The sequence below is a fragment of the Blennius ocellaris genome, assembly GCF_963422515.1.
Source record: "Blennius ocellaris genome assembly, chromosome: 5".
Lineage (NCBI taxonomy): Eukaryota > Metazoa > Chordata > Actinopteri > Blenniiformes > Blenniidae > Blennius > Blennius ocellaris.
This window is the reverse complement of record NC_137654.1, coordinates 15,414,299-15,432,962: the sequence shown is the minus strand read 5'-3', so window position 1 is coordinate 15,432,962 and position 18,664 is coordinate 15,414,299. Positions and strand designations below refer to the sequence as shown.

The following is an 18,664-nucleotide window of genomic DNA, read 5'->3' as shown; positions in this document are numbered from 1 at the left end:
ACTCATGTCACATTAACGATTTGATGCTATGTAACATTGTTTTTGGGGGGAAAAGCCTCAAGTTGCTTTTTAGCATGGCAAAACTCTTCAATTTTTACTTTGAAACACATCATTATCCTTTGATTAAGTATCCAACTTTCAACATGTACTGTATATATTTCTAGGAGTGTCCAAAATATGAATTCACTCTAAACTATACCCATTGTGGAAGAAGTTTTGTTTCAGATCTTTCTTGTCTGACACAAAACTATTTTCATGCGCAACCGTACCATGTTGAGCACTGGCCCGACAGTAAAAATGCCACTCCATGGAGTCAGAGTTCTCTCTGTGTGCATCGGTTTTCTTTTTTCAGTCCAAAAACATGCATTGTGGAATAAAGGGTAACTCTTTGAGGGTGAGATTATCTCTCGAGCTCTCTTGTTTATTGTGTTCTAGACTCATGAACTTTCCATTGTGTGTCCTGTCAGAACCATATAGTCAGTTCTGATCTGTTGAATAGAAGATAAGATGGATGGATGTGACACAACAACACGGACTGATTAATAAAGACAAGGTTTATTTCATTTATCTTACAGAAAATGGCAAAAAAGAATTCATTTGTTATTCTTCTCTCATTCAGCTGACTTGACCTTTTAAATTGCTGTGTAGAGTAAAATGAATACCTGCCTGTATCTTATTAAACTAACTTATCTTCACCTTTATTGGGTGATATAGTACACTAAGCAGTATCATATATTGTCTCCCCATGTTAAACATGAATGTAAAGATGTTAAAGCAAGTTATTTTTAATGTTATCTTGATGGTAAGGTACATCTCATAGTATAGGCCTATCATTTAAAAGGCAATAAGAAAGTGGGGCATATGTATCACATGAGTTATATGTATCTCAGTATAACTCAATAACGCTTAACATTTCTGATTAATGCATATTAGCTCTTATATTTTGCAGTATTCTAGATTATAGCTGCATAAAAACTAAGATAATTTGTTGCTTGTCAAGTTGATAATTGTGATTTTTTTTTTTATTCTACTGCTACATTTTGCAAAGCTCCTTTTGTTCAGAAATGTAAAATACAAACATTTAAACTTTCAGACAAAACTGAAAATTTAAATTTAAATTCAACTTTATGTAAACCAGCTGTAATAAACCCTTCACTTTCCCTCCTTTCACTAAAGTGCAAACGACCCTTGAAATATTGACAACTTGAGACGTAATTGTCTACAGAAAGTAACTTCATACTGCAAACGTAAACTGTTTCCAAATGATTTGGGGTTGGATTCATAAAAACAATAGTCCAAAACCCCTTTCCGATGCTCGACAATTACATTTTTAATGTAGTTCATTAAATTTTAAACTCAAATGGCAAATCTTAAAACATTGACAGTAACGTTTGAGGCAATAATTAATGTCATAAAAGGACTATTAGGCTCCTGTTTTGCAAAGATGCTTTAACTGAAGATGAAAAATAGCAGCGGAAGCATTTTCAGGCCATTAAGGGAACCGTCAAAGCAGCAAACAAAGACAACATCAACAACAAAAAAATACTCTCAGAGTAATATGAGCACATGAAAACACATAAACATCACATTTACATGATCAGTCACTCAAATAAACTGACCTTCATAAAAATCTCAAATAGTTGCTCAATTGCAGCACCAAAGTCAAGAACTGATTTTGGCCTTTTTCTCGTGTGCTTCAGTGGTTGTGGGTGCAGCAGGGTATCTATGAGAGCACGGGTGCAATCAGTCGGGCGATGTATTTTTACCTCACACTTCTGCACACTGACCATTTCCATTCTTTCATAATCTGGAACGTCACCAAATCGGTACCATTATTAGGACAAATAAGTGACAGCTTAACAACCTTTGAAGGACAACTCAAGTTTTTCCCTTTGGTTTTTGTTCACATTCGACATTTCAGATTTTATCCTCAATGTGTTTTTAAATACAAAAACCTGTTGATTGCTTGATGTCTGCAGACACCTGCTTTATGAGCTAACCTTCATCGTATGGATATGGTGCTAATTTTACAAGTAGTAAGGTAAGAAACTAGTTTTTACTTTAGAATCTTGCTGCTGTCAGTTTTTCATCCAAGTGTTATGCAGGGTAGTGTTTTTTTTAAACTTTCCTTCTGGATCAATACCGTATTTATCTCTCCAATATATCTATCTATGAATAGCAGACACTTTCATTGATTAATTCCAGTTTATACTTTATTTGTAAATGATTCTGCAGGCCAGTATTTGACCCTCTCACAGACCATTCTCATCCCATGGCCCATCTGTTTGACATTCCTATGTTACAATGTTTATACTCATCTTTGTGATTATCAAGGAGGAATATAATTTTATCGATTGTCCCACAACTCTTAAGCTTGTAGTCAGTGGACAAAAATGAAATTTTTCTTATATAAATGATTCAGCTGGTAATAATGAAAGTGTGTGTGGTTTTTCTTATACAGATTCCAGTCTATCAGAAATCATGAGCTCGCAGAGCTTCTCATGCAGGATAAATGATATGCGAAAATAACAAAAGAACAGTTTTAACTCATATTTTCTTGTATGGCTGATGCATATTATTCAAATATCAGCTGGTTTTTATCCATTGTCACAAAGTAAAATTAGTGTGACTTAGTCCACAACCATTCATCATATAAAACCTCTTGTATAAAAGTTAAAATGTGATTAAACATGACATGTTATCACTGTATTATTCTCATCATTATTAGGAGGATCGAGCAGTTTTAATACGCCCTTATTAAAGGTCCCATATTATGCACTTTTTAAACAATTTCACAGAGGTGTCAGAGGCCCAACAAGATTGTATTCAAAGAGTATTGCCCCAAACCCAGCCTCGGTCCTGAATGTCAGTCCGTCTAAAAGTCCCTCTAATGAGCTCTTCTGAGAACAGGCTGTTTCTGTACCTTTAAATGCTAATGAGCTGTGTCTGTCCCCGCCGACTCCATGTCTGTTTTTAAGTAGCATTTGTGGAGAGATAAAAAAAAAGGCTTGTAATTTTACAGTGCAGAGGAGGGAGTGGTTAGTGCCCCGCATGAAATCATGAAGGGAAAATCTCAAACTCGCCTGTATGAGAACACATTTCTAGCAAGTGAGGGAGAGGACAGACTTTCTTCATTTCCGCGGCCTCATACGCTAGGTACGGAAACACATATTAATATCAGAAAACCATTATAAAGTGAACTTTGCATAATATAAGACCTTTAAAGTAATTTCCTTCATGTTCTCATAAAAGTTTTCTTTCAGTCTTAATAAAGTCACTTTTACAACAAACCTCATTTGTGCTGCTGCATTTTATCTTCCAATTCTGATAAGACCCTAAGAACAACCATAGTAATGGAAAACAAATTAGATGTTGACGCTTCCGTAATGAAATTGCTACTAAACCTGGAAGACATTAATCTTGCTTGTGTTCTTCAGTGTCTGCCGCCGGTTGCAGAACCAAACTCTCACCACCTCCCGGTCATAGTTTAGCTCTCGTGCAATCTCTGTGATCTCCTGACCGGTTGGCAGAGCGTTCTTCTCAAAGTAGGAGTTAAGGACTTCTATCGCCTGCGGTGTGAAACTGGTACGCCGCTTGCGTTTTTTAGAAGGTTCGCCGCCGACAAACTCCATCAGATTCTGTTGACCTTTCTGGTTCCAGTGTTCGGCTTCAGCCAGCCACTTCTCCAACACGGGCTTCAGCTTCTGAGCGCTCTTAGGGGTAATATCCAGCTTCTCAAACCTGCAGTCACAGAGATAAAGATGGCTCCCATTGCTTCACTTAACCGGTACAACAAATCAGTTCCATTCTTTAGACTTCACGTCGTATCAAGTTATAACACATAAAATAGGTTCTGATTCTGTTGCAGCGAACAGGATTTGGTTCTTCCAACCACGTCGTGACAATGGGAAGAAAGACATGGAGTGTCTCGTATAAACACCCTGAGGGAAACATTGACTGGATCAGAGAAAGTGACAATTTCACGTCATCGCACAATTCACTTCATGACATAACAAAAGTACAAAAAAAGAGATCTAAATTCTGAAGTTGGAACAGGGGAGTAATTTACCTGCAAATAGCAGATTGGCTGTAGGCCGGGCCCTCGGTCGCAGTAAGAGCCTGCCCTACTTGTGTCTGAGTAAGCCCCAAGGACAGCCGTCGGATCTTGAAATTCTTGGCGAACTCTCGGATTTCCTCCAGATTAATGCCTTCCTCGCTGCTGACTGCCTGCTGGGGTTCTACAATAGAGAAAGATCTGGTTATAAATATCTGCCTGCAGAAAACGGTTCTGCGCTCGGAAAGGAGAAGACGCAGGTGTACGCACTGCTGACAAGCTGGCCCACTTTTGCGAGATCTCCACAGGTGATGGGGACTGCGGAGGCGAGCGTGGTGGCGGGCTTCAGCACCGATGGCTGCGGTGCAATAACAACCGGAGACTGAGTGACAGTTGTTAATGCAGCCTGGAAGAAATATGTTATATCTCAGCTGCATCATATTGCGGTGCAGCTCCAAAAAAAAAAAAGAAAAGAAAAGAAAAACCCCCAAACATATAAAGCTTGTGATCAGCAAATGACTTACATCCAAAATGTGTTATGTGACCATCACAGTGTAATGAATAACATCATTTCTTTATGAACTCAAAGAATAATTCAGATTTCTGTGTACCGGCGTGCTGGGTTTGGAGGGTGTTGACGGGGCAGTGGCTTTCGGTAGAACTGCAGCAGAAGATGCAACTGCAGCATGTCCATTCCCTACTGTGGCAATGAGTTGACCCTGGGTGTTCAGAAGCAGCTGTGGCGTGACCGCCTGGACCTGGAGGCCCTGCAGGGGGAGGGTGGGAGTGGCAGCCCCTCCAGCCAGCGAGGCCGGATTCACCAGGAGTGGGAGGGTTCCTATGATCTGTGAAGGTTGAGTAATGAAAGAGAAATATGTGATAATCAAAGCCGAATGATGAAACTGTCATTTGGGTTTAAATACTACACAACAACAAAAAACTGGAGGGACAGTAATGGCTAGACTCAATAATAGATAATTAACTTTCAAAGCTTTGTCTTGCGCTTCAAAGCCTTCTATTAGCGCTACATACAAAATGCACAAAATGAAAACAAGCTCACTTTTAAAAGCCAACTTTTAACTGGATGATCGCTGCTTTGAATCCCATTGTCTGGGTAATGACTGCAACAGGGGAAAAGGCATGTGATGGTTTTTCATTATCCATCAGTATCTACAGGGAGTCACCCCTGTGGGTCTCCAGCTCTACACCACCTCACTAGTGTGTAAGCAGCCATTGTTAGGTTACTTTCAGTGCGCTCGGTTGAATCAGAAAGTACAGCCGGCAAAAATAAGTAGAGAGATGAGGGACAAAGCCGTTAGTAATGAATGTTGTACAACACCCACCTGTCCCTGCGCGTTAGTGATGATCTGGCTGGTGATGCCGGCCATGTTGGACATGGCACTGCTGATGATGGGAGTGGACGTAAGCGAACTGAGGAATTGGGGCTGCGCTCCCAGAGAAGCAGCGTTGATCTGTTCAGAGAGACCACATGTTTCTCAAACACTTGAAAAACGAAATGTTGGCTTACAAACCAAGTGCAAACAGTGAAAGAACCTTTAACACTCTTACAATCGCGGGGTTGATGGACAGTCCCGCAGTCTGAAGCGCTGCCAGGGGGATGTTGGTCTGAGAGGCAGAGGTGGTGACACAAGTCGCCTGGGCTGCCGCCATCTGACCAGCGAGCTGGCCGGCGAGCTGGCCAACGATCTGGCCAGCGGTCTGCACGGTGCTGACCTGCGTAGGCTGAGTCTGCACCTGCTGCACAGCCGTCTGCACCGGCTGCAACACTGTCTGTGCATTTGTCTGCAGTTGAGGCTGTATTGAGTTCAGGAAGGTTGCAGCTGAAGGAGGAAGTGTGCAAAACGTCAATGTTTATACAATAGGATTCATCCACTGAAAGTAGCACACGAGGACGGACAATCTATAGATTTGATAGCAGATCAGTGTATTCGGGCACAACGTTATGCAGGGTTCAATGAGCACTGTACAATGTAAAGTTGTTGTAATGCCTGGCTTGATGCTGCTGAATGAAACACCAGTGATTCACAGCATTGAAACTAACCCTTAAGGAACCATTAGCTGTTGAGAAATTCCCACTGATAGTAATACTCTCAAACTCACCATCGCACGTAAGGCAACAAAACAAAACAGGGCATATCAGAGTTGCTAAGAATGTCAGCACTCAGGGTGAGTACTGTAAGAGCCTGAATCAAACGGTGCTATTCGTGTGCCAAACCCACAACCATGAATAATACATACATGATGGCAGGTGTCTTTGTGTGGCTCCAAGATGAGCTGATGATATAAAGATGTGTTTTAAGTTTCACCTGCAGGTCAGCCCAATTGGGCCCAACGCTTTCTTCCAAAAGGCACCACTAGTTCATCTGCTACCTTAGATTTACTAAAACATGACGGTAAAGTGAAATGCAGGGCCCGAGTTCCAGGTTCAGATGTACTAGTTGACCTCTTATTTTTCCAAGCGGTGTATCGTGCATTTACGAGCAACTTTGAAATAAAAAAAAAACAACAACTTTTGTCATGTGAAAACTCACACACTGGAAATAGGACTTCCCAACAGGAGTTACCTTCTGCATGAAAGTATTATGACTTTGACTATGTTTTGGGTTTTTTTGGCAGGGGGGGGTGGGGGTGGGTAATCTCAGAAGGGATTTAGCAAAATAGAACAAAATAGAGACATGCACACAGCCTTTGTTTTACCTTGAAGGCCAGCAAAAGGCAGTTTGAGGAGGTTGCCAGCGGGGTTAGCAGCTGCTGCAAGACCAGGCAGAGTCGCTACGTTGGTGGTAGGAAGGGTCAGAACCGCCAAGCCGCCCTGGCCGGCAATGGAACCGGCCATACTGAGTGGGATGAGCAGCGGCTGGCCGAGGGAGCCTGTCTGGGCCATCATACCGGTCATCAGGGCGGCTAGACTTTCCTGGGTCAGTACCTGTGTCACACAAAAAGTCACTTTGAAATCTTTTCAAACAGAAGTACTTTTGGAACTCAAAGTAACTCTTAATCGAGTTACAAAACACTCACATCTATGTATAATTTACCTCACTATACTCTCAGAAGTTTTTTCACTGTGTTAAAGATTTTGCTTTTGTTGCAGCTTGTACTTCTGAAAATGTTCTGCCAGCATTTCCTCCAGCCTCCGGCTATTATGCATCCTTATGTTTGGGAACAACTTTGCTTATTTTGTTCCACATCCACTTTACACACCTGACAATTGTCAATCAGATGGCTGCTTCAACAATTCACTTGCAATAGCTTGAGGGTCACACTGGTGACACTCAAATCTTCTGACTCATTGGACAACATAACATTTACGAACGTGATATAAAACTGTCCATAATGTCTCAATTTGTTTCCCCCAATTCTAGATTTTATTGCAAAGATTACACCCCTTGATGCTTTTGCAAATTTTTTCCACAACTAGAAAAAAAAGTTCAAGTTCAGAAACACTAAAAGGACAACTACGGCATTCTTCTACTCAGAGGTAGTGACGCATACAGAAAGATTCTCGGTCATACCTGCGGACAGCCCTGCACAGTGATTGGCATGGCAGCCTGGGGTTGGTGCAGGGATACACTGATGGGAACAGCTGGAGTCAGCGTTTGGACAGCAGGCACCGGAGCCTCTACAGACACCACCTGCTGCTCACCCTGCACTGCGGGAGCACAGCCAGGGTAAGCACTCAGTCACATTGGAAATGTAATCACGGCTGACAGCTACAATTCACAACTGCGGGAGACACGAGGATATGAAAAGAATCCACTTGTTTATTATTATTAGAGAAAGAGCCATTCAGATTGTTAATGCCCCCAAGTTCTGCGGCTTATATTTCTTTTTTTTTTTCGTCTTTAGTAAATCTCTTCACTGTCCACCTCACACTGCCCCGTCCTCCATCCTCCTGTTTTCCCACAAACTTTTTTCACTGAGAAAAAGCTCTGATGATGGTCAATATTTGCTCTGAGATCTAAATTCAAGAAGATGTTTAACTGAGGTGTCAAATGAAAAAGAAAGAAAAACACCAAAGGAATGTCAACTCCACTTGAAGGATTGTGTCAATGGCATAAAGATTAAAGACAGGACATTATAAGATACGTTTTGTTGCTTCATCCTTTCCCTTCTCAAACAAGTATTGTGTTCAAGATCTATTACTGAAGGGGATTGTTAATCAACCTCTGGCAATGCCCGAAGATGATTATCACTGTGCTAATTCATTGAGAAGTGAACCATGGAAGTGTACTTTAGGGCACGGTTGAGACAAATACAATTCAATCAGTTATTTAGAGCAGTTTCTCAACTGTGTTGCGCTGCATTAATCTCCCTGTATCACGATACGCACAAATCTAGATCTGGTGTGTTGAAGGAGGAAACTCTGTCTGTTATTGCTTCTATGGGTGGTCAGATGATTAAAACATTCACGTGAACACCCCATTAAGACAGAGCAAAAGCTCTGAGAATCACACAACAGACAGCTACTTAGACAGTGATTGACGGCAGAGACTTGTGAATGATACTGTAAATCCTGGTAATAGCATGTCTTTTCTTGGCAACGATTCATTTGTATGAACGACCTTGTTATTTGGAAATCGTGAAACGTGTATAATATTATCATGCAGCTTGTACACTCTCATAGTGCAAACACAAGTAATCCTTAGAGAACCCATAGTTTCCATAAAGCACTCAAGAGAAAACAAAACCTGAAAATGGAAATATTTGAATGTGATATAAACCACTATACACTATCCTTTTTTACAATTACATGTCATTAATATACTATCTCCACTTTAGGTCACTAAAATTTAGGTTTTTTTTCTTTTTTTTCCTACAATGCAGACTTAAAACAACATGCATGAGAGAAGAGGGTTGATTGATGTAGGATCCTGATTTACCTGCTGCCCCTGTGTTCTGGAGCATGGTGGGACTGTCCTGGGTGCTGCTGGCATCAGGTTGCTCTGTGGCCTGAGCCACGCCCTCATCTGCTTTGCCTTCACTCTTCACATCGGGTCCAGATGTTGGCAGAGACGCATCGACCTCTACCTCCAGCACACGAATAGTCTCGTGGCCGGACATCACAATGACCTGCAACCATCATGGATGAAATCTGAGAGGACTCAAAAGAACAAGGATTTGAAATGAGGAAAGACATTCTCTATTTTTTGTTCGATTGCTTTAAAATGTAGTGTAATTCATAAAAAATACATTAAATAGTACCTAGTTCACTTGTGAAACTCACCAAACAAGAAAAGTGAAAAGTGTGACTTGATTTTCACCATAAGAGTCACAAAAAAAACCCCAAAACCCTAAGCTTTGTATTTCTTGTCCTACACCTGGATTATGACTTTTCTGATGATTCATGGTACGCAGTAATGAGAGAGCTAGCAGAGGGGCAGCAAGACAACCTGGTCTGGAGGGATGAGAGAGAGAGAGAGAGAGAGAGAGAGAGAGAGAGAGAGAGAGACGGGGGAGACAGAATGCAAGAAGAAAGAGGTGGATGCATACCTGGTTGTCTTTGGCAGGGAATTTCAAAGTGCAGGTAGGTTTTAAATGGCTGAAAAAAGACTTCTGCAGTCAGACAGTGAATGGCTAAGGAGAACAGAGAAGCCGAGCACATGTTAGGACACAATGACCCAAAACGAAGCAAAAATAAAAAGGACACAAATGGAAAGAGCATGAGTACGCCAAAAACAATGACAAGAGCATCAGCCAACAAGCAGCTTAAGCAATGCCTTCTACAAGCTCGCTTCCTGTGCTCCCGTGAAGAGCATTGGTTTTGTTTGCCGACTATGCATAAACAGAATGTTGAAAACCAGAGGGAGAGAAAAAAAAACCAACAAACCACGATTAATTTATCAATCGTGGCAGTTAAAAACGTTGGTGAGCCACACAAGACAGAGCAGTAGGTAACATTGGGCAATAAAACACAATAGTGCCTCCTAATCTAAAATGTGCTGCATCAGAGCGGTTAATCAGTCCATTGTGATGTGGTAGGTTGGCACATGGAGGGTGACAAGAGCAAACAGCAGCAAAGGAGGCAACGCGATTATGAGTGTCTGACTGGCTTTGCTGTCATTTGGACATATCACTACAGCGCCGTAATCTCTTCACTGGCTCCTGGTACAATATAGAATGATCACCTTTAAAATCCTGCTAATAGTCTGTGTCAAACTTCACAGTTTGGCCTCGTTTTACATCTATGACCTGCTCAAACTGTCTGGTTTATGAGCAACTGTGCCCAGAGCAGACTTGAGCACTATGCATGATGTCAGTAAGACGTTTTGACTCGAGTGATCATTTGCCGACACGATATATGCTACACAACTGTTTTACTGGCAGAAGAGAACAGCATGAACTGATGAAGCCACGTGGATAAGATGCTTCCTACCTGGATAAATGAGAATATGCATTATACATATTTCTGCTAGAGCTGAACAACATTAGGTAAACATGCAAACGGTGATGATGATATGATTTGTCATAAATACAGATGATGATGATGATGATGATGATGATGATGATGTCTTTGTACTTTGGCATATGTTCCTCAAAATAACCACTTTTTCACTTGCCCCCATTTTACACCAGCTGCGACTGGGCCCTGTTTTTATTGATTGTTTTTTCCACATCACATGCGTGTCTGCAGGTGTCTCCACTAGCGTTTCAGGCAACTTCCGTTTGCTTCTAACTTCCGTCATGATAAGTATATTGTGCATGTCAATAATGATAAATTTGATATATTGCATAAATCCTCGCTTCTGCTTGTGGTTGTACGTTCATGTGTTTTCAAAGAGAGCCAACAAACAATCCCATACTCAATTGTTGACTATGGCAATCAGTGCAATTTTTGTGCAAGGTTTGCATGTTGCCGCTTCCATGTTTATTCCTAGTAATCTGGTTTCTTGAATATTCCAAAAACACGTGTTCTAGGTGAATCACGTGTAGGTGTGGGTGGGTGTATGTGTTTCTATGTGATGTACACCGTCTTCCCCAAATGTCTGTCACTGCGATATCTATTCCCATGTGTATAACTGTACATGTTGTATTTAACTCAGGGGGGGGGGGGGGTATTAATTCCAATAGTCTGTGCCATTCTTTTAAAGGCAGGTGGGTGTTACCTGCTCGTTGACAGTGAGTGGGGCATCTTTGGCAGGCAGATCCTGGGAGGTCATGGCTGGCTCACACCACCACCAGTCACAGTCTTCCTCTCATCCTGAGAGAACAAACACAGATTAAACAAACTCCTTCCCGTGTGCTGTGCAGTCGTCACACGCAGGTCAAAAAGCCACATCAAATTAAGTTTCCTGCGTGCACTATTCACACACACTTGCCACGTTTGAGGGACAAGTCCTGCCGAAATAGACCCCTCACGCAGAGGGCAGATTTTGTTTTTGTTTGTTAATGCGTGCCTATTTCTGTCACTGCAGGATCAGACTATTTGGAGGGGCCTGTAAACAGGCCATGCTGTTTTGCACTATAAGCTGGAGAAAACGTGATCAGGCGCGCAGATCGTTGGCAGCGAGTGCCAACTAATTCATTACAGATCGCCGTAAAGGGCGACTTGAGTAGTGAGAGTGGTTTCCTGCTGCAATGCCCCGCTAGAAAGGAGGATCTGTCAAAACTTCAGCGGCTGTGGCGAGAGAGAGGAAGAGAGAGGGGCTCCCCACCCCCATCCTGCCCGATAAAAGTCTCGCCGCCTCGGCCACTTTTGGGCACAGGCAGCCGGCGCCGAGCAGGGGCGACACAGACCATCCCGACCCGTGCCTGGAGACCGAATATTATGTATTTCCCTCTCTTTATCATAAATATATAAATTATGCTAATTACGAACATTGCATATTAACCAAAACTCATTTCATCTCGCCATTTCGCGCAGCGCGCGACGCACAGGCGACATCACGGTCCCGATTAATCATATGCAACTCACCGCTTTAAATGCAGCTTATTTTCTGTAATCCCGGGCTCTTACAAAGGTCCTTGTCACAGTTTGTTTCAGTCACACATAATTAAAAATTCAGCTCAGCTCCCAGACAGGCGCTGTGACTGCACACAAAAGGGCTATTTGCATTGATAAGGAGGCTCGCAGTGTTAGGATCTCCTCTCTTAATATTTAATGACGATGCCCTTTTCTGCAACAGTTCAGATAGTCAGATAAATCCCGGAGGTGGCTCGCAAGGTCCCGTCTGAGCTGTAAAGTCGGACAAAATTGCCGGAAAATTGGCCTTTTTGCACTACGTCATGAACATAATTTATGCAAGGAAAAATCTTGCATTGAAAAATGTCTGCCTCGACTTGAGAGGAGCCGTGGTTCTCTTAAAGGGGCCGCGGCGCATTTCCAACGGGGGAGGAAAACACGGACATAATGGCTCTGAATCGCAGACTGAACTGTTTTAGCAAGGCAAAAAAAAAACCACAAAAAAAAACTAAGGAAAAGAAAATTGCTATGCACATTGTGGTTGTGTATTCAGTAACACTTCAAGTCCCACTGATATCATCTGACCTCAGGTCTTATGCACAGTCCGCATCCACTCACACTTACAACTTATTCTGAGGCTTCAGTGTACATTGCACATTTCAGGGGTATGTTGTACATTTAAGCTTTTTAACCGCTTTTTACAAATATTGATGTACTAATTTTCTTGCCTACATTCTCTATTTTCTTATTTCTATTTCACTGTGGGTCTTGTTAGAATTGGCAATACATTTCACTTTCACTTTTTTTTTACATTGGAATATAAGTGTTTGGCAGGCCTAACAGCACTGGAGAGCCACACAATCATTGCACAAGAGGCCTTCTCCCAGCCTCAATTTTAATCCCTCAGAAGAAAATATGAATTACTATTTTATATAACCTCTCTCGACACGTTCCTAGTTACAAGAGAGTTATAACACACAATATACACAATATCTGTAGCTGAAAAAGGTCTAGGCAGAAGCCAAGGCTTATTTTTGCCTATCCCTTAGAGACTAATTAACATTCATAACTTAGTGCAACATTTTAATTAACTTTGTCATAATAACTTACTTGTATATCAGTCGAGTACTTCTATATCTTATTCTGTATTGTGTTTTATCAAACAGTCTGAATGTATTTAGATGGCACTGGACATTCACACAGAAATGCAAACTAATGTGTTGTGTGTGTGTACACAACATAAACGACAATGTGATGAAAAAAGTAAACGAAGCTGTTGATATCAGCATTTGAATGAGCTGACCACGGACGTTAATAAATGGCAGTAACAAAGTCACCCTACTGCCTGTATCCTGCATATGTTTTAAATTAAAAGCATTCATGTATGCCCTATCATATTATTTGAAATGTCTATTGCTGAATGCACACTCACAAAAATACGTCTACACATTTGGACAAGGCCCAGTTTTATACTAAACACCATTCAATAATATAATATACAAAGGGTGTTTAATGCTGAATGATCATGTGGCGCCACCTAGTGGAAGTATGAAAATCCTGTGGAACAAATACAAAAAGTCCTCTCGTGATGATGTCTTCAGTGTGAGCCAACTGTTCCATGTGTGATCGTGAACTGAGCTGCTGGCTGCTTCTCCATTTCTTCCAGAGCATCTTCATCTTCAGTTGGTCTTTGAAGGAATTATATGTCTGTACAATTTAATGCAAATGTGTTCCTCCTCTGTTAATGTTTGTTGAAGAAACTTTAAATAGGTCGTGACTTCATTTAGATGCTTTATTTCAAACATGCACCAAGCAGTGCATTCAGGTTTCCACCTTACTTCTGTCTGTCACATTCAGTCTTGAATGATGTGTGTCAGACAAACAAAAAGATCCAATCATTACCCAGTTGACATCAGGCCAACCCCCCTTATTTTTTATGCTGAAAAACAAGCACAAGATCTTTGAAAAAAAACTAAAAACTAACGAAAACCAAACATCACCTCCTGATAGAGTAGATAAAGAAACACTACTCTAAAAAAAAGAAAAAACTACAAATACACATTGATGTGATTGTGAATATAAATGACAAACACAGCACTTTTTGATGCAATTGTTTTTATTATTTGCTGATGATGAAAAGACTTAGAAAAACCTGGCACCATTTACCATATTTGACACAAAAGCTCAGATTCAGTTCAAAACTGTAATCAACTGTGTACTCAAGTGCACAAATTGTTGATTAAGTTGAACAATGTCATAATAAATGGTTTATTCCATTTTTATAGGGTTTTTTTTGTTTGTATTTTAGCATTAAAGAAACCCAGAAAATGCCCCCAGTATGTAGAATTCAGTGTGGTTGAAGATTGTTGAATCAGCAGGGCTCACTGCAGGAATGGCACCAGTTGTTTTGCTGGATTCCTTTTCTTCTCAACCTTTATCACTTTCAAACTTCTTTGACAGGTATTAATCGTTCCAGATGGCTGCAAAAAAGAGGAGAAAAACACTTGCAATTAAAAAAAACCCCTCTAAACTACACAGGAAGGTTAAAAAAAAAAAATCCTCTCTGGAGTTTCTCATATGAATAACTTACAACGTAGACGAGTGCACACTTGTCCACACTGACGTTTGCAGCACGCAAAGCCTCTGGGGCATGGCTTGTCAGTAGAGCATTGGCGGCGTTGTGAACCGAAAGCACACACCTGGTCACCGTTCCAGCGAATGGGGGGGCAGCTTAGTGGCTTGATAGCTGAAGAAAAATAAATGTGTAAAAATATGCAAAGCTATGAAACAGACAATCTGACAGTTTTTTGCTGTTTAATAGTGTAACAAAGAGTCTTCTGTAGAAATCAAAAGATTTTACAGCTGCCCAATTGAAATTATATGGAAAGATAGTGAGTGTAAAAGTGACTAAAATGGACCAAAAACCTTGACTTCAGAGATAGTGAAAAGTTGTTATCAAACAGTAATGAAAGAGAAATGTGGAAATATTGAATAAATTATGAATACATGATATTTTAAATGATTTTCATTGCATTAACAACAATACATAAACAATACATTTGGCAAAAAAAAAACCTTAAGCATCATATATGTCTCCATTTATACATACATTCCTTCATACTGTGCCTCAGATTTGGAGGTTTTGACAAATGTGGTGGTTGTAGTGACTGACTGACTGACTGACTGACTGACTGACTGACTGACTGACTGACTGACTGACTGACTGAACAAATGAATGAATGAAAACAATGAGCTAAGTTGTATAATGTACAGTCTATTGCAGAAACTAATAAATGTGGTTGGAATCGGTTTAAGTTGAGGATCTCAACAGCAGTTCATTGCCAAGGCTCGTGATATATTCATCTGAAGAACAGCAAAAAATATAGTTTTATTAGAACTATTTATATATTACTTTGTTGTTCCTCATCAGAAATCCCCATTTGCTCATTAAACGCATGGCTCATGCTGCCAGAGCTACATTTTCATTTTGCTGAACTGGATATTGTCTTACATCTCATCTCCTGGGCAGGAAAACTGCCATGATTAAGATTTTGGATCAATACACCAATACCCTCCTCAAACAAATTCACGAATGTGAATGGTTCTTTCTGAGTGCCAGTTTTGCTTTGTGTATTCCTGACTGACAACATGTAAATGTTGGGCTGTGTGAAATGAGACCTGCTCCTTGTCAAAATATGGAAGGTTCATTTCAAGATGGAGCAAATACAACAACTCTTACTGAACTGCAAGGATACATGAGTAACATCCAAAATGTCAAGGACACTCTCGATTACAGAAAACGCTAAACTGCACAGGATGTATTTGATGTTGTCACTTCATTCATGTCTCACCTGGTGCAAGACACACAGATCTACATCCTCTCCTGCAGCACTTGTGACGTCCAGGACAGTCGTAGTCATTGGAGCAGCCGGGCCAACTTTTACACACAGAAGGCCAGGTGAAACCCCGTGAACTTGAGGACCCGTGAACCTGAGGGCATGATCCAGGCTTGACTGATGAGAAAGAGAACACAGTGTTGTAAAACAGTAAATGTAGCTTTTGAAGGTTTGTTTTCCTTAAAAACTAACCTGGATTGCATTCCATAATCATTTATTGCCTAAGGAGATTCAACGAAATATTTGGAAGCTCCCCATTTGAAAAATGAGAAAGACAGACGTTTGTACAAAAAGTAGAAAATACCACATGGAAACTTTCAAAATTGAGGTTACAGCATTTATGGCTGGCAGGACAGTGTTTAACACATGCACACCTTTAAATAGGCTATTCAACGTCACCTTCTTTTGAAAAAAAAAGAAGAAAATTAAAGAAATGTAATAGCCCTTTCCAGAGCCAGTTTTGGTTGTACGTTTTGAACTACTAATATTATTCAAAGCATGAAAAACCCTTTATTACACGCCTTACCTCTTACTACTACTCTCACTGGTGCAACACACACAGATGCACACCCTCTCCTGCAGCACTTCAGTTGTCCGGGACAGTTGTTGTCATTAGAGCAGCCAGGCCAACTTTTACACACAGGTGAAGGCCAGGAGAAAGCCCGTGAATTTGAGGACCCGTGAACCTGAGGGCATGATCCAGGCTTGACTGATGAGAAAGAGAACACAGTGTTGTAAAACAATAAATGTAGCTTTTGAAGGTTTGTTTTCCTTAAAAACTAACCTGGATTGCATTCCATAATCATTTATTGCCTAAGGAGATTCAACGAAATATTTGGAAGCTCCCCATTTGAAAAATGAGAAAGACAGACGTTTGTACAAAAAGTAGAAAATACGACATGGAAACTTTCAAAATTGAGGTTACAGCATTTATGGCTGGCAGGACAGTGTTTAACACATGCACGCCTTTGAATAGGCTATTCAACGTCACCTTCTTTTGAAAAAAAAAAAAGTAAAATTAAAGAAATGTAATAGCCCTTTCCAGAGCCAGTTTTGGTTGTACGTTTTGAACTACTAATATTATTCAAAGCATGAAAAACCCTTTATTACACGCCTTACCTCTTACTACTACTCTCACTGGTGCAACACACACAGATGCACACCCTCTCCTGCAGCACTTCAGTTGTCCGGGACAGTTGTTGTCATTAGAGCAGCCAGGCCAACTTTTACACACAGGTGAAGGCCAGGAGAAAGCCCGTGAATTTGAGGACCCGTGAACCTGAGGGCATGATCCAGGCTTGACTGATGAGAAAGAGAACACAGTGTTGTAAAACAATAAATGTAGCTTTTGAAGGTTTGTTTTCCTTAAAAACTAACCTGGATTGCATTCCATAATCATTTATTGCCTAAGGAGATTCAACGAAATATTTGGAAGCTCCCCATTTGAAAAATGAGAAAGACAGACGTTTGTACAAAAAGTAGAAAATACGACATGGAAACTTTCAAAATTGAGGTTACAGCATTTATGGCTGGCAGGACAGTGTTTAACACATGCACGCCTTTGAATAGGCTATTCAACGTCACCTTCTTTTGAAAAAAAAAAAAGTAAAATTAAAGAAATGTAATAGCCCTTTCCAGAGCCAGTTTTGGTTGTACGTTTTGAACTACTAATATTATTCAAAGCATGAAAAACCCTTTATTACACGCCTTACCTCTTACTACTACTCTCACTGGTGCAACACACACAGATGCACACCCTCTCCTGCAGCACTTCAGTTGTCCGGGACAGTTGTTGTCATTAGAGCAGCCAGGCCAACTTTTACACACAGGTGAAGGCCGGAGGGAGCCCCCTGAATTTGAGGACCCGTGAATCTGAGGGCATGATCCAGGCTTGACTGATGAGAAAGAGAACACAGTGTTGTAAAACAGTAAATGTAGCTTTTGAAGGTTTGTCTTCCTTAAAAACTAACCTGGATTGCATTCCATAATCATTTATTGCCTAAGGAGATTCAACGAAATATTTGGAAGCTCCCCATTTGAAAAATGAGAAAGACAGACGTTTGTACAAAAAGTAGAAAATACGACATGGAAACTTTCAAAATTGAGGTTACAGCATTTATGGCTGGCAGGACAGTGTTTAACACATGCACGCCTTTAAATAGGCTATTCAACGTCACCTTCTTTTGAAAAAAAGAAAAGAAAATTAAAGAAATGTAATAGCCCTTTCCAGAGCCAGTTTTGGTTGTACGTTTTGAACTACTAATATTGTTCAAAGCATGAAAAACCCTTTATTACACGCCTTACCTCTTACTACTACTATCACTGGTGCAACACACACAGATGCACACCCTCTCCTGCAGCACTTCAGTTGTCCGGGACAGTTGTTGTCATTAGAGCACCCAGGCCAACTTTTACACTGCCAGAGGAAGCCCCGTGAATTTGTGGGCCCCTGAAATTGAGGGCATGATCCAGGCTTGACTGATGAGAAAGAGAACACAATGTCATAAAACAGTAAATATAGCTTTTGATTGTCTGTTTCTTTTCAAAACAATGTCAGGTCATTTGTTCAACAATTTTTTATCGCCTAAAAAGATTTAACCAAAGACTTGGAAGCTCTAAAAATTTATCCTTTAACCAGCCAAAGCCAGGGTTCACGCCAGGCTTGATTGATAATTGATGAAACACAAAATGTACAAAAGTAAACACAAAAATACCTGAGGCATCTGAGTACCCAACCACTCCCAGAATCAGGATCAGCGCACAGACTGTTGACAGGTGACCTTCCATGTCTCC

General features: G+C 40.8%; 2 protein-coding genes across 4 annotated transcripts; both read right to left on the bottom strand.

Moving 5' to 3' along the window:
- Positions 1 to 624: 624 nt before the first annotated feature.
- pou6f1 (POU class 6 homeobox 1) lies at positions 625 to 12,216 on the bottom strand. Of its 3 annotated transcripts, none has more exons than XM_080496438.1 (11): positions 11,988 to 12,216; positions 11,179 to 11,273; positions 8,956 to 9,145; positions 7,588 to 7,724; positions 6,773 to 7,001; positions 5,624 to 5,895; positions 5,398 to 5,526; positions 4,666 to 4,899; positions 4,325 to 4,460; positions 4,070 to 4,238; positions 625 to 3,741 (listed from the first exon to the last, which is right to left on the bottom strand). In XM_080496438.1, the coding sequence occupies exons 2-11, from the start codon at positions 11,230 to 11,232 to the stop codon at positions 3,399 to 3,401; spliced, it is 1,893 nt and encodes a 630-aa protein (XP_080352564.1). In that variant the 5' UTR covers positions 11,233 to 11,273; positions 11,988 to 12,216; the 3' UTR covers positions 625 to 3,398. The 3 variants fall into 3 exon arrangements, with proteins under 3 accessions (XP_080352564.1, XP_080352565.1, XP_080352566.1); XM_080496439.1 differs by having other exon boundaries at positions 4,325 to 4,412; XM_080496440.1 differs by lacking the exon at positions 11,988 to 12,216 and having other exon boundaries at positions 8,956 to 9,167; positions 11,179 to 11,266.
- A 1,920-nt stretch (positions 12,217 to 14,136) lies between these two features.
- On the bottom strand, positions 14,137 to 18,664 carry LOC308130705 (uncharacterized protein). The gene is made up of 8 exons (XM_080497140.1): positions 18,586 to 18,664; positions 18,176 to 18,349; positions 17,584 to 17,766; positions 16,991 to 17,173; positions 16,398 to 16,580; positions 15,827 to 15,988; positions 14,566 to 14,721; positions 14,137 to 14,455 (listed from the first exon to the last, which is right to left on the bottom strand). Exons 1-8 carry the CDS (start codon positions 18,656 to 18,658, stop codon positions 14,439 to 14,441), a joined length of 1,131 nt encoding a protein of 376 aa, XP_080353266.1. The 5' UTR covers positions 18,659 to 18,664; the 3' UTR covers positions 14,137 to 14,438.

What these genes read in the sequence shown, in the direction of transcription:
- pou6f1 (XM_080496438.1), bottom strand. Translation starts at nt 11,232, where the DNA reads ATGACCTCCCAGGATCTGCCTGCCAAAGATGCCCCACTCACTGTCAAC. An exon ending in CACTCACTGTCAACGAGCAG is followed by an intron (nt 9,146 to 11,178) that starts GTAACACCCACC and finishes TGATGGTTGCAG; the next exon opens with GTCATTGTGATGTCCGGCCA. An exon ending in TCACTAACGCGCAGGGACAG is followed by an intron (nt 4,900 to 5,397) that starts GTGGGTGTTGTA and finishes CAACCTTCACAG; the next exon opens with ATCATAGGAACCCTCCCACT.
- LOC308130705 (XM_080497140.1), bottom strand. Translation starts at nt 18,658, where the DNA reads ATGGAAGGTCACCTGTCAACAGTCTGTGCGCTGATCCTGATTCTGGGA. An exon ending in AGTGAGAGTAGTAGTAAGAG is followed by an intron (nt 15,989 to 16,397) that starts GTAAGGCGTGTA and finishes CTTTCTCATCAG; the next exon opens with TCAAGCCTGGATCATGCCCT. An exon ending in ATCTGTGTGTCTTGCACCAG is followed by an intron (nt 14,722 to 15,826) that starts GTGAGACATGAA and finishes ATTTTTCTTCAG; the next exon opens with CTATCAAGCCACTAAGCTGC.